Here is a 13,701-nt window from a genome sequence, read left to right as displayed (position 1 = left end):
AAAATAGAGCAACCTTACGACCCAGCAATTGCACTACTGGATATTTACCCTAAAGATACAAATGTAGTGATCTGAAGAGGCATGTGCACCCAAATGTTTATAGCAGCAATGTCCACAACAGCCAAACTATGGAAGGAACCTAGATGTCCATCAACAGATGAATGGATAAAGAAGATGTGGTACATATATACAATGGAATACTATGCAGCCATCAAAAGAAATGAAATCTTGCCATTTGCGACGACATGGATGGAACTAGAGGGTATTATGCTTAGCAGAATAAGTCAATCAGAGAAAGACAACTATCATATGATCTCCCTGATATGAGGAAGTGGAGATGCAATGGCAGCGGGGGGAGGTTGGGGGGGGTAGGAAAAGATTAAATGAAGCAAGATGGGATCGGGAGGGAGACAAACCAAAAGAGACTCTTAATGTCACAAAACAAACTGAGGGGAGGGGCTAGGGAGAGGGTGGTTGGGTTACGGACATTGGGGAGGTTATGTGCTATGGTGAGTGCTGTGAAGTGTGTAAACCTGGCGATTCACAGACCTGTATCCCTGGGGCTAATAATACATTATATGTTTATAAAAAAAATTTTTTTTTAATTTATTAAAAAAAAAAAATTCTCTCCCTTTGTCCCTATCCCCTCGATTATACTCTCTCATGCTCTCGTTCTCTCTCAAAAAATAAAAAATAAAAAAATGAAGAATGGCCCAGCAAGACAACTATGTAGAACAGCACTGCCTCTAATTCACATCCAATAACATTATTAAAGGTAATATGTTAAAGTCTCTTACATCACAAATTAAGGAATGTCCTTTATCCAACATAATTGATAGATGAGGTAATTACAATCTCTCACTTTCTCTTTCAGCAAGTATTTTCAAAGCAGGTATCAGGTGCTATCTATTTACAGTTTCTCTCTTGAGTATGTAATTCTATTCTGCATCACTTTAACTGAGTATTAATTATTGGTTCAATTCCTTAACTAATCATCCAATTTGGGGAACACACGAAGTATATCTACTCAAGCTCAATGTTTTCTTTAATTAGACAAAAATGCCAAGACCCTGTAATAGCATTTGGTTCTTTTGTGTAATAACTTCAGAGAACTGCATCAAGAGCATAGTTATCTACTTGGACATTTCCCCGGTCAACTGTAATTCACCTAGCACTCAAAATATTCTCAGCCCTTTGCCAAATGCACACACCAAATTGTCTAAAATATGAATCCCATGGGTTGAAAGAACTAATATTACAACATACTAAAAGCAAGATAGAAATGCCCACTGATTTTTAGGGACATGCATACAAGTAGAGCCTAATCTGGTTTTTGGGATTCAGGAGAATTTTTCCTAAATTCATCCAGCTCACCTGAGTTCTGTCTTCAAATATGGGCAGGAGTTGGGTAGGAGGCGTGACTCAGACTTCCCAGGTAGTAGAAAGAGCGTGTGCAAAAAGCCCAGCTAGAAGGAATGTCGAGGTTTGAGGAAGGAAAGACAAAATATAAAGGTCAAGAAGTAGGCAAAGGACTGGTCAATGAGGATGCTTCGTACCACAACAAGGGTCTTAGATTTTAGTCTACATGAGAAAGGGAACCACTGAAGAATGTCAAATATGGCAACATCCTACTCTTACTTGCATTGCAAGTGGACCACTCTGGTGACTGTGGGAAGGATCAATTTGAAGTAGACAACTACAGTATTTTGGATCCAAGAATAAGAGACTAATCTTGGGAGCTATGGATAGACAGAAGGAGTAGAGCAGAGACATATTTATGAGGAAACCTGGCAGAACGAATCGGCTGGTAATGGCAGGGATGAGAGCCAACAAAGGAAAAGGCACAAACCCAGGTTTTGCAGTTCAGACAACCTGGGGAATGGGTGACGGTAAACGGGAGACAGAAGGAGAAGCAGCAGATATAAAGGAGTCACAATTAATTCAGCAATGGCTGAACGATTAGAGCAAATGTTAGACTTATTAAAGTCTGCTGCAGCTGAAACCATGTAAGTATGTTGTTTCTTCACGTAAACAGAGGTTGATAGGTCATGCTTTATTTTTCTAAAAAAGATTTCTTTTAGAGAGAAAGCAAAAGAGAGCGGGGGGGGGGGGGGGCGGTGTCGAGGAAGAGAGAGAGAATCCTCAAATACTGACTGCCCACTGAGTGCAGAGTCCAAAGCAGGGCTCGATCCCACAACTGTGAAATCATGACCTGAGCAGAAATCAAGAGTCAGACGCCTAACCTACTGAGCCAACCAGGTGCCCCTCCTCATCTTTTCTTTTATTACAGGATACCACTTACCTACTGTACATTTATAATACCCAAACTAGCTCCCTCCATGATCCCTTAGGGGAGGCTGGGTGGCTCAGTGGGTTAAGCCTCTACCTTAAGCTCAGGTCATGATCTCAGGGTCCTGGGATCGAGCCCCACATGGGGCTCTCTGCTCAGTGGGGAGCCTGCTACCTCTTCTCTCCTCTCTCTCTCTGCCTCTCTGCCTGCTTGCGATCTCTGTCAAATAAATAAATAAAATCTTTAAAAAAAAAAAAAAGAAACAATTATGAAAGTCATCCAATGCTCTAGGAATGTGGGGACTTTTAAGATATGGAAACATTACGGGCCTATATACACTTAGAGAGACTGTGTGCTCAATTTCTAACCATGAAAATCAGATACTGAGGTGTGGTCCTACCAGAGGCATGATTTTAATGAGTCCATGTCTCTTTACTTAAGTGTCACATTTCAGAAGACAGAGCTTCGAAATATTACAATGCATACGGTTCATCTGCCTTGCTTGTTAAAATGCGAATGCTCAAGGTCCTTCCCGGTGTTGATCTTAGTTGGTTTGGGTGGAATCCCAAGAAATGGATTCTGTAACCGGGAGTCTTGGACCACACTTGGAGAAACGCTTCAAGGGTTCATTTGGTGGATACATCTTCTTCCAAGGCAATTGAACATAGAAGGTGTTGCTGTTAACAGATTTATAAATAGAATCACTCCTGCCTTCCTTCCCTCCTAGTCATCCATCCATCCACTCTCGAAAAATCTTTAATTATTTGGGGGAGAAGAAGTAAAAATTATCAGTTCTATCCCAAATCTGCAATTCCTATGCATGTGCCTCTGAAAATGGAGGTAGAGGGCAGCCCCTGGTTGGTGCATTTCCAAATGTTTTTAAAAATAAATTATGCGTGATAAACAGAAAAATGCAATATCCCTCTCCTAGAGATTTTGTTAGGTCTGCCCCCACTCATCACAGCCGTTACATTAGTGTATCTTTCCCCTATGCTTGAGGGCCAAGAAAAATTTGTTCAGCTCAGCTTTCCTTCTTTAAGAATTAATATTGGGAATTATTTTAAGAAAAATTTCAAGTATAAAATTAATTTTAACTTTGAAAGGGTTTTTCCAAATGAAAGCCCCGAATGTTCTCTTCCTCCCCTCCCAGTTCCAGTCCAGATTCTCCTCTGTCCTTGGTTTTTGAAGGCTGTAGGGTAGAGTGGGTGGGGCGAGTGGGGAGCAACTCTACCACTGTAGACATTGGCCATGGCCGCTTTGGCCTTGGCCCCCAAGTGAACAGGCCACGACTCACTTGGTACAACCACATCCCACTGGAATCAAAGGAACATGCACTTGAATGACCTCTGCCATCCGAAGGGCACAGGGGAAAGATAAAGGGGGCCTAGACAAGACACTGCAGAATTCTCACCATACACACCGTCTCTGGGAGCTCCGGTTCACAAAGCTCCGGGTGAATTCCAGAGAACGGAAACATCTGAAATCCGATGTCCTGTGACTGAGAACAACTTGAGACAAAAACGGAGAAATACACAAATAAACGAAACCGAAAAAGAGGGACAACCTTTCCTCCAGACTGTTTTGTCATCTACCCATCAAAACAGGGCAGCTGAACTCAATTTGCTTCTTTATCTATAAATGACTGCTCATGATTAAATTCTGAAAACCTGGGAACTGTTTACGTAAAACCTTTTGCTCTCACTGTTGACTATCACAAAATCTGTTCTGCCCAGATGCCAGCATAGGAAAGGGCATTTAATCTAGTTTCCCTCCAGCTGAGCTGAATCTGTGTCGGCTTTTCTCCTTGCATGGTCCTTCTAAGAGCTGTTCCCATCAGAATCACTGAAGAGCTTGTTAAAATGCAAATTCCCAGGCCCACCACCTACCTACTAATTTGGGGGTGGACTTGGGCATTTGCTCCCCAGCTCTCCGGGGGATTCCTAAGCATCCCCAGGATTCCACACACTAGCACTGTTTCTTTACTCTTCAATAAACACTTACTGAATACTTTTCTTTTTTTAATTTGTCAGCCAGAGCTGTCAAACTCCTTTCCCTGTCAGCAATAGAGAGGAAGAAAGGGTCCGATCTAGCCGCCTGCAGCTGAGGTTACACCAACAAGATGAGGGAAAATCCACTTGGAGAGGCAGTGCTCGCCTGAGCAGCCGGAAGTCCGGTCTACAGCAAGGCAGAGCCCTCTCCCTGGGGACAGAGCTTGCCTGGGACTCCACAAGTCATCGCAGAGCCAGGGGGCCCCGGACTCAGACTCCCAGCCACATTCTCCCTCTTTCCCCAGCGACCACAACGTTCAGCCTTTTTTTCTGTGGGAGACGGCCCCAGAAGACAGAGCTCTCCAGAGAGACAAGGAGGGTTTCTGGTTGCCTCAGGAATTTCCGTCAGGCTGCCCGAGGAACATTTCACAAAAAAGGCAAGTCACATGGTGAGTGCTCGGCAGCCGGAATCAAGCCACCATCTGAAACACACCAGACAGATTCTCTCTCTCTCTCTCTCTCCCGGGTTTCAGTTTGAGCACATTTTTCTTTTCTTTTTTTTCTCTTCTCTCTCTCATTTTCTTAAAGGGAATATGAGGCTGGCTTGCCGAGATGAAAAGCCAGAAGTTTCTTTATTAGTAGCCCTTAACATTTTCCCTGGCAACCCACTGTGTTGGCCTAAAAGCAGTTGATTCTGCAAGTGTCTCATCTTGAAGGCACTTACTTAGTGGAACGGCCCCTCAGACACTCCCTGACCTTGCTCGCCACGGCTCACCGACATGTCTAGATAGAACAGGTGTGTGTTTTCTGTCCTGTGCTGGAAATTTAACCGCTGCTCATGAGAAGGTGGCTCAGGAGTGCCTCGTTCTGGCTAAGCAAAAACAGTCTGGTTTACTGAGATTCCTCTATGTGCCATGTAAAAATTCGGGATTTTAGATGTGAAAAGGAGACCTTGGAAGTGTTAAATTTAAAACACACATTGAAATGAATGTGTCTAGGTGTCTAGGTGTCTAGGGGCACCTGGGTGGCACCTGGGCACCTGGGTTAAGCCTCTGCCTTCAGCTCAGGTCATGATCTCAGGGTCCTGGGATCGAGCTCTCTACTTGGCAGGGAGTCTGCTTCCTCCTCACTGCCTGCCCCTCTGCCTACTTGTGATGTCTGTCTGTCAAATAAATAAATAAATAAATAACATCTTAAAAAAGAAATTTAAGAAAAAAAAAAAAAGAAATCTCAATCTAATTGTTTCCTACAAGTTCGAGACCATCAAAGGGAAGTCAATTTCCAGAATGCCTGGTATCAACTACAGAAGACAGACTCAATTCATCTTGTTGTAAGGATCTCACTATGATTCAGGGACAGCATGATGGACACTGGTTACTCTTACAAGGAATTATAGATGTAGAAAACCTCAGCAGAATTTATGTTCACCTGGTAGACTACCTTGATCACTACTCTCAATTACTTCCTTTTTGTGACCCAGTTCACTTTCATTAATCCTTTGGCTAATACTATGAAAGAAAGGAGAAGAGAGGAAAACGTGAGCCTTTTGACTGGATTCCAAAAAATTAGCAGTTTATTATGCATACAATCTAAAAATATATATTAGAAGAGATATTCCTGGTTACATATTATTCATCCTAAAGTGTTCTGTGATCAAGCAGTGACTGGAGCTCATACTCCTCAATGACATGGGGTTATTTTTTTTCTCAATCCCACTAGAACTGACGTCCCCTTTCTAACTCAACAAAGAGGAACCACAAAATGAGAAGGTCTGTCCTTCCTTCTCAAGACTCTTCTCAGATGGGGGACCTCTAACCAATGATCAACCAAAGATCTAACCAAAGATCAAAACTCAGAACTTAGCCTCAATTCCTCCCTTCGCCACAATGAATCAAGTGTTAAGCCCTGTTTATGTTACCTCCATTCCTACTGCCTTAGCCCACCTCCTCATCAACTGTCTGGGTCTCCAACTTGACCTCCAAGCTTTTGATCCTACCATCTTCTATCCATTCCCGACAGTATAGCCGGAACAATGTATTTAATGCCTCAATCTGGAAGTCTGCTAACGTCCCTTTGGGGTACTCCATCATTTTCAGGATAATGATCAAACATTTTAGCTTAGCAGCTAGAGCCCTCTATGATTTTAAGAGCTGCTGAATGTTCTAGTTCTCTTCTATTTGAATATCCAATCCAGATGAACTAAGAGAGTATGTCCTTTCATACCCACAGAAGATGGTGTCCTTTACCACGTGGAATTTTAGCACTGGATCCAAGTCAAGACCTAACCTTTCATTTTAAAGAAGAGGGCACTAAGTTACCAAGAGTTTAAGTAAGTTACCCAAGGTAACACAGGTGGTTAGAAACAAAGCACATTTAGGATCCAGTGTTTAGGTCTAACCCTCCAGAATATAATTTCTTTAATCTATTTTGACATTGCTCTAAGTACGAAAGCAGATTCCTTCTCAGTATAAAACTCTGAATATCCTAAAATGATAGGTCTTGGTCTTGGTCTTGAAGAACAAACTGACTTAAATGTTTGTATCTAAAGTCTGTTCAAAGTATAGAGCTTCCCTTTCCCCTAGAGCAATCCATTTTCAGAAGCCTTCTCTTCAATAAGTCCACTGAGACATCAATACAAAGCTCTCTGCCCTAAAATTAATCTTCAAATTCATCATTAAGTCACCAAAATAAAAATCTCCCAAATAAAACAAAAGCAGAGGCAGACCTAATAATGAATATGAAATATGCTAAGAACGTTCTGTCACTGAAATTAACTTGACTTCTTGTGATTAGCAAGATGATATCTTAAAACACAAGAATGAAGCAATAGATAACTGAAGAGAAATAGTCTGGACAGGGTCCCATTTGAAATGTATCCGTTTGAAAACAGCCTCTGTCTTTTGGCTATCATCACCACGAGCCTGTCCAAAAATTCATTTTCAAATGTTATTTCCAAGTGCAATCTCAAATTCAAAATGTGAGTTGGTTGGCATGTTCAAAATTTGCTCTGAGATGGACAAAGCAACAAATGAGATGTTTTCAGAAGGAATAATAAGTATATTCCAACATTCATTCATTGAGTTTAATTCATGCTTCAGATGCCAGCCTTCCCCTTCTAATTCCTTTGTATCCTGTTTCTATTAGGAAATAGGGAAAATAGGATTATAAAGCCATTTCTAAATATTAACATGGTACTGAAGTAAGTTAGCAAAGGAACATATACATTCTCAAGGAGAGGGCGGGGAGGGAAGGTGGTTTGAGCCCAGTCTGTGAGAAAGGGTGAGTGATCCGAGGTTAGCTAAATCCGACCATTACCGTCACATCCTCTGCGGTGTTACTGACAAGTCAGAGCACTGGAAAAAAACATATGACATCAGAAAAATGCTTGGAAGGGGACCAAAAATTACCTGTTGAATAGGAGAATTGGGTTTGTTAGCTTGTGATTTCATAGACTCTCGGATGCCCAGAGAAGGCATCCACTAAATCACCATGGTGGCAGTGGTGTGGGGGAGGGAGAAGAGGAGACTGGCAAAGGAGGGAGGGAAATGAGAAAGAACTGTGAAGAATCACAGTTATTAAATATTTAATTTATAAACTAAACCAGGAAGAACACAGACCAAAAGATGCAAAGGATTACTCAGGAACTTCTAATTTATATATAAATGGAAATACGAAAGCAGGGCAAGGATACATAGGGACTAGCAAAGCAGGTAAGACAGCAGCAATCCAAAGGAGGCCAAATTATATGAAATCCATATCCAGAACGTTGGTGATATAAAACTGAATAAACCAAAGTAGCTTTCCTTTCTTTTTAAGTATTGCTGGAAGAATCTGGTGTCACTTTCTTTTTTTAAAGAGTTTGAAATATGTTCACTATCTGAAGTTTCCTAGGATAGGTACGATCTTTCAAAAATACAGATGTCATTTGGAAAGGAACTTCTCTAGTAACACACATCCTGTCTTTCATGTATTGAGAGACTCAAAAGGACACTCATCAGTACACTTTATTAGATGAATTGTTATAAAGTACCATGTTAAAAAAGCATGGTAGGAGCCAACTGTACACCAATCACAGTATTGGTATAACATTGACAATGCCTGCTGGTAGAGAGCATCAACAGTGGTTTCCATTAAAAAAGACAACAGCTGTTCTCAAAATAAGTAATCTACCTCAAATACATACTTCTCTGCTGGTTTTGTGACTATGGAATGATGAATAAAGTTTTCCATTAAAAAAAAAAAACTAGAGTATTAATGAATAATATATTGAGAGTGCTATTTTGCACATGCCTGTTAAGAAGGTCATTATGTAAGTTAAAAAGCATTATTGGGGGGTGGGGGGTAGGGCCAATGAATGACTTCAAGTGAAAAATGTTTCTCATTGCACATGGGATTGCTAGAGTCAATTTTCTCAGTCCTTGTTGGATTTGCCAAGACATCTTTTGCCCCAGACCCTTGATTCAACAGTGATTCTGGAGGAAAAATTATATTCATTTGTTTCCTTTCCTGGCCTCATTCTCTCTCATGCCCTATCACACATGTTGTTCCTATACAGCAAAAACACTTAAACCCAAGGACGCTTCTCTCCCACTCCTTATTCCCAAATTGGCGTTTCCTCCTCAATACTCTCTTAGGGAGGCAAACCATCGCCATGACAACATTATGGTGGGGCTTTGAACAGGACATGGGGCAGCCTTTGTCAAAGTTAACATGGGGTTTTTGCTGGACAGGATAAAGAAAACTCGGACCGTGGGTAATGCTTCCTTGTGAGCTGCTTAGCTGCACAGAACTAACTGTCCATATCTAACTTGACCCAACCAAACCACAGCCTTAACAAAGAAGAAAGAAAAAAAAAAAGGAAAAAGAAAAAAAATGCTGCAAGTGTCATTTATTTAGGACTAATTCCTTAATCCTCTGTTGTGGTCAATTACGCTCAATATCCAGTGGTCATTACATCACGGTATCATATTAATATGGAAAAGAGAATAAGGAACTTTGCCTTTTTAACTTCACGTGGATGTGGGACTTCCAGAGACACCTACTTTTCCCAAATAAGTGTTAGTACATTCTCTCCTCTAGGGAAAAATACTTGTTTTCTGCACCTTTTAAATTTCGTGGGATTTTTCTTCCCTATGTGGCAGATGATGAAGATGAATTATTACGCAGTTGTGGGGACTTTTCCCGGATCTTTAACATACCAGCCTCCAGAGAGAGGAGTGCTGCAAACACAAGGTGACAATTCTGAGCCCAGGTGTAGTCCCATTCTTTTGTGTAACTCAGAGCAGAAGCTCAAGGATTACGTTCAACATATATTTAACAACACTTTCCCACTAGGGCTTCACGTAGGAGACGAAAATTATCACACCTTTCTAAAAACAAGGACGCCTAAGAAGTCACCCACTGATGAGATTCATTCTTTGTCTTTACCTGAGCGACCACCTAAGGACACGGGGCTTTTAAAACAGTGAGGAGAATCCTTTGTTCTCTCAGGTTCCATTTAAAGGGAAAGTGGGTCGAAGGGCTTCCCCAGGGAGCGGGGTGGGGATAAAAAACCACAAGGAAGAGCCAAACACCCAGGAGTAAGAGATTTCATTCCCACTACGGTTCCCACCCTCCCGAAGAAGTTAATTAATTCTATTTCAGGGATGTTTAGGGCGGGGGGCTGAAGGGGGAGAGCACTCAGGCAGCCCATTCTCTGCCATCATACTCTCATTCTCAATGTGGCTCAGACCATCTCTCCTCCTGACACCATGGGGTGGGGGCGGGCGATGGACCTCTGAGAGCCTCTCTCCAGCCTTAGGCAATGGAGCCAATACCATAAGCGTTTGTGCTCCCCAAAAGGTGTGTCCCAGCCCAAGTGCGAAGTTGGGTATTTAGACCTGAAAAGCACAATTAGAGCCATTCAAAGCAGCAAGTTACAGTACCTTCAGAAGTCTGACAGATGGGAGAAAGGCCGCGTGGCACAGCTTCCGGATGGTCCAGTTTAGGGGACGAGGAGCATCAGTCTGATTCATGACCCCTTCCAAATTCCACCGGGAGAACCAAAAACTGCAACCCTGAGCAATGCCTAGAAAACAAACGGTCCCCCACGGCCTTGGCATCCCATGGTCATCTCCACACCTGCAAATTCCATCAGGGCAGAGGCTTGCTGGAACTTGGGAGACTAGTCAAGTGGCGTTGCCTGAGCCACGGAACCTTCTTAAGAAAGCCACCTCCCCTCTCCCTGCAGCCGTGCTCATGCATACCAAATGTGGCTGAATGGAGGCACACTGCCTGCTGCTTCGGGGAGGGGATGCACGGTTTTGAAGGAGAAGGACAGCCTGCGCGAACCAGCCTGTGGTCGCAGCGAGAGCAGCCCGCTCCGAACGCGCGCTCCCTCTGCGGCTCTCCTCCCAGCGAACGCAAGTCAGGCACTGGGGGAGAACCCGGGCCATTTGCTCTGCTCTCGCTTGCTTTGGGGGGGAGCCAGGAGGAGACCAAGAGGGAAAATCAATAAAGCCAGAACGAGCAACTTGCACTTTCTGGCACAAAGCATCTTTGGGGGGCTGGAAACTGGCACGAGGGGAGGGGCTAGGACCCAGAGGGAGAAGCGATGCCTCCGAATGATAAGATAAACACTCGCCTTTTGATTTATGTGACCGAAGAAATGGAGAGCTGTTGTAAAATGGATCTATAGTAAAAGGGATCTCTGTCGTGTTCCCGGGATTTTTATTAACTGTGACCGAAGGTCCTCGCCCTGATATCCACACATTGTATCCATGACGGACAGGCAGACTGACAGAGAGAAGCGAACCAACCCCCGGCCACAGGGAGCGGCAAGTTATTCCTTTCTTAGAAAGCAGTGCAAACTAATGTACATTGGGCTTACCTTTCAGAAATGGCAGTTTCTAAACTGGGGCTTATATCTTCCTGGAAAGCCACTTGATACTCTTTCTCTGCAACAGAAATTTAACCCTCAATGTGCCACACAGGATGCTTTACATAAAAAGACGGGTTTCCTCATGTGGGGATACCCACCCCCCCTCATTTTCTAAGGACGGCTTTAAGAGTGAGAGAGAGAGAGAGGCTGAGTTAGTAGGATTCTGGTTCCTGTGGCAAAAGAGAGAATAAAGGAGAACTTTCCATCTGGAGGTAGAAATTGGATAATTTCACTTGAAGTGAAGTTCTGGCATTGGCAAGAAGAAGTTCATGTCACAACCCAGTGGGACCTCCTGCTCCCGTCTCGCTCCCCCAACCCTCTACCCCCAGCATCAGACTCCGTGGGTGCAGTTGACCCTTGGCTGGCCAGGAGAATCCCTATATTTTTTTAGAAAGATTTTATTTATTTATTTGACACAGAGAGAGATCACAAGTAGGCAGAGAGGCAGGCAGAGAGAGAGGGAGAAGCAGGCTCCCCACTGAGCAGAGAGCCCTATGCAGGGCTCCATCCCAGGAACCTGGGAACATGACCTGAGCCTAAGGCAGAGGTCAACCCACTGAGGCACCCAGGCGCCCTGAGAATCCCCACATCTTTATAGCATTACCATCTTCCTGATTTTTCCTAAGTCCCCCCCCCCCTCCATGGCTACACTGATTTTGCATTTCTAAGGACCTCAAGGAGATTAGTAAATGCTAGCCCCACAGTTTATGCATTGTGAAGCAGAATCAGGAGAGGGGAGAGCAGATGTGACACACTGGGACCCTGCTGTAATTCAGAATTGGGGACAACTTGAATTTTCCCTGCAGAGTAATTAGCACCTGACACGCGGCATTACAATGCTTCCTCCCTCACAAGCTAAGGACACTTGCAGAAAACCTCATCTATTGGTGGAATCCAGACCACTGACTTGCCCTGTCGAAAATTCAGCATCTGAGTATCTTCTACTCAACAATTTCACTTTAATAGATACCCCCCCCCGCCAGCTGCTTCATTTTGTCACAATTCTATTTCCACAAAAGATGAGTGATCATGTTTTGCGGTCAGCACTCTGAACACATTACCAAAGTTCCCATCAAGAGCACCCTACCGAGTAGATGCTGTGATCATGTGCCCACTTCAAAGATTAAGCAACTGAGGACTTGAGAAATTACTAACAGGCCTAAAACACGTAACTAGTAAAACCAGAATTTAGATCAAAACTAGTCTATTGCACTCCAAAGACAAGTGTTCTCTTCCGTCTTTCCTAATCATGGGGACCCAGCTTTAAAGCCTGGGGCTCAGTTTTCTGGTGATTCAACCATCTAATTGCTGAGCTAAAAGCCCTTGAAGAACAAATGCTCTACATTTCTTCCAGATCATTTCTTTGGTGTGACGCTGATGCAGTAGTAAGCAACTGAACTCTAGAATCGGGCTGCGTGGTTCTGAAAGACCCACGGATCCCCTTACCCAAGAATCCAACACTGCCACTGGATGCAATCAGCAAGAGGTTCTTTATTGTTACGCAGGCGCCTGCGGGTGGTCAGCAGCTCCTGCTAGCTGAGCACACCCGGCTGGGGTGGTGCCGGGTTTTTATAGACAGGTACAAACAAGTTTTGGGTGGGGCGCAACTGATTGGTTGACAGAACTTTTGAAAAAGGCATATGTGGAGTTTGCTGATTGGCTTTGGGGACCCGCGCGCGAAGAGAGAGGCGGGAAGGGGGAACAAGCTGATTGGTTCTGAGGGCCCGTGCGCAGGAGGAGAGAGGCAGGGAGGGGGAACAAAAAGGGGGAAGGTAGGAATGCCATCATGGCGTCTTCTATTATTTCTATAAGCCAAGCAGTTACAGAAGGGCAAAAGAGCAATTAATAAGCAATTAATAACCTAATTTACGCCTAAAAGCCAGCGGTTCACAGAAAAGGAAACAAGCGGTTAGTTATCCTATCTATCTTCTAGGGGAGGGGTCTTTCAGTTCCCGTTTTAATTCTGACCCTGGCCTTGGGCAATCTACTTACCTACGCTGGGCTTTAGTCTTCCTCCGTAAATGGAGACACAAATGAAACCTAAGGTTATTAGGAGGACTGAATGAGCTCCTGTCAGCCAAGTCCCCAGAACAGTGCCCGGCCCAGACTGAATCCCTCCCACCAGGACCCGCCTTCTAAGGAAGCTTGTGTTGATGCTGAAGTAGGAGCCTGCTAATCACTTCCATTAAGTATGCACCACTGTGTGCACTTCTAGGACCAGATAATGAAGCTGAGAAGGCAGATTAAACCTGGATATTTCCTTGCAGTTGCCGTGCATTTCATAAATGGGGGAAAGAGGAAGGGGCGAGCCTGTGAGGTCAGTATGGGTTTCCTCACGCTATACTGCAGGGTGGCATTGGGCAGAATGCAAGAGGTGGCCTTTCGAGAAGGCCACAGGCTTAATAAAAGGCCACATGGTGAGGCTCCCTTGTAGTTGGGAGAAGTCCGCCCAAGAAAATGCTGAAACATGCAGTTGCCTCTCCTCCTGCCCCTCACTGTTCACA

At 43.9% G+C, this 13,701-nt stretch overlaps 1 protein-coding gene across 11 annotated transcripts in view; it reads right to left on the bottom strand.

Moving 5' to 3' along the window:
- The window catches only part of TRPM3 (transient receptor potential cation channel subfamily M member 3), a 489,615-nt gene extending 478,897 nt beyond the window's left edge, over positions 1–10,718 (bottom strand). For 4 of the 11 annotated variants that reach the window (XM_059143481.1, XM_059143483.1, XM_059143484.1 and 1 more), the window contains exon 1: positions 10,203–10,715. In XM_059143481.1, the coding sequence (XP_058999464.1) occupies positions 10,203–10,379 (177 nt within the window). In that variant the 5' untranslated portion in view covers positions 10,380–10,715. Of the gene's footprint in view, positions 1–10,202 lie in introns of all 11 variants that reach the window. The other 7 variants (XM_059143480.1, XM_059143482.1, XM_059143485.1 and 4 more) reach the window with 5 other exon arrangements.
- Positions 10,719–13,701: the final 2,983 nt, after the last annotated feature.

The sequence above is a fragment of the Mustela lutreola genome, chromosome 12 (assembly GCF_030435805.1).
Source record: "Mustela lutreola isolate mMusLut2 chromosome 12, mMusLut2.pri, whole genome shotgun sequence".
NCBI lineage: Eukaryota > Metazoa > Chordata > Mammalia > Carnivora > Mustelidae > Mustela > Mustela lutreola.
Note: the sequence above shows the minus strand (reverse complement) of the source record. Positions and strands in the feature narration are given on the sequence as shown.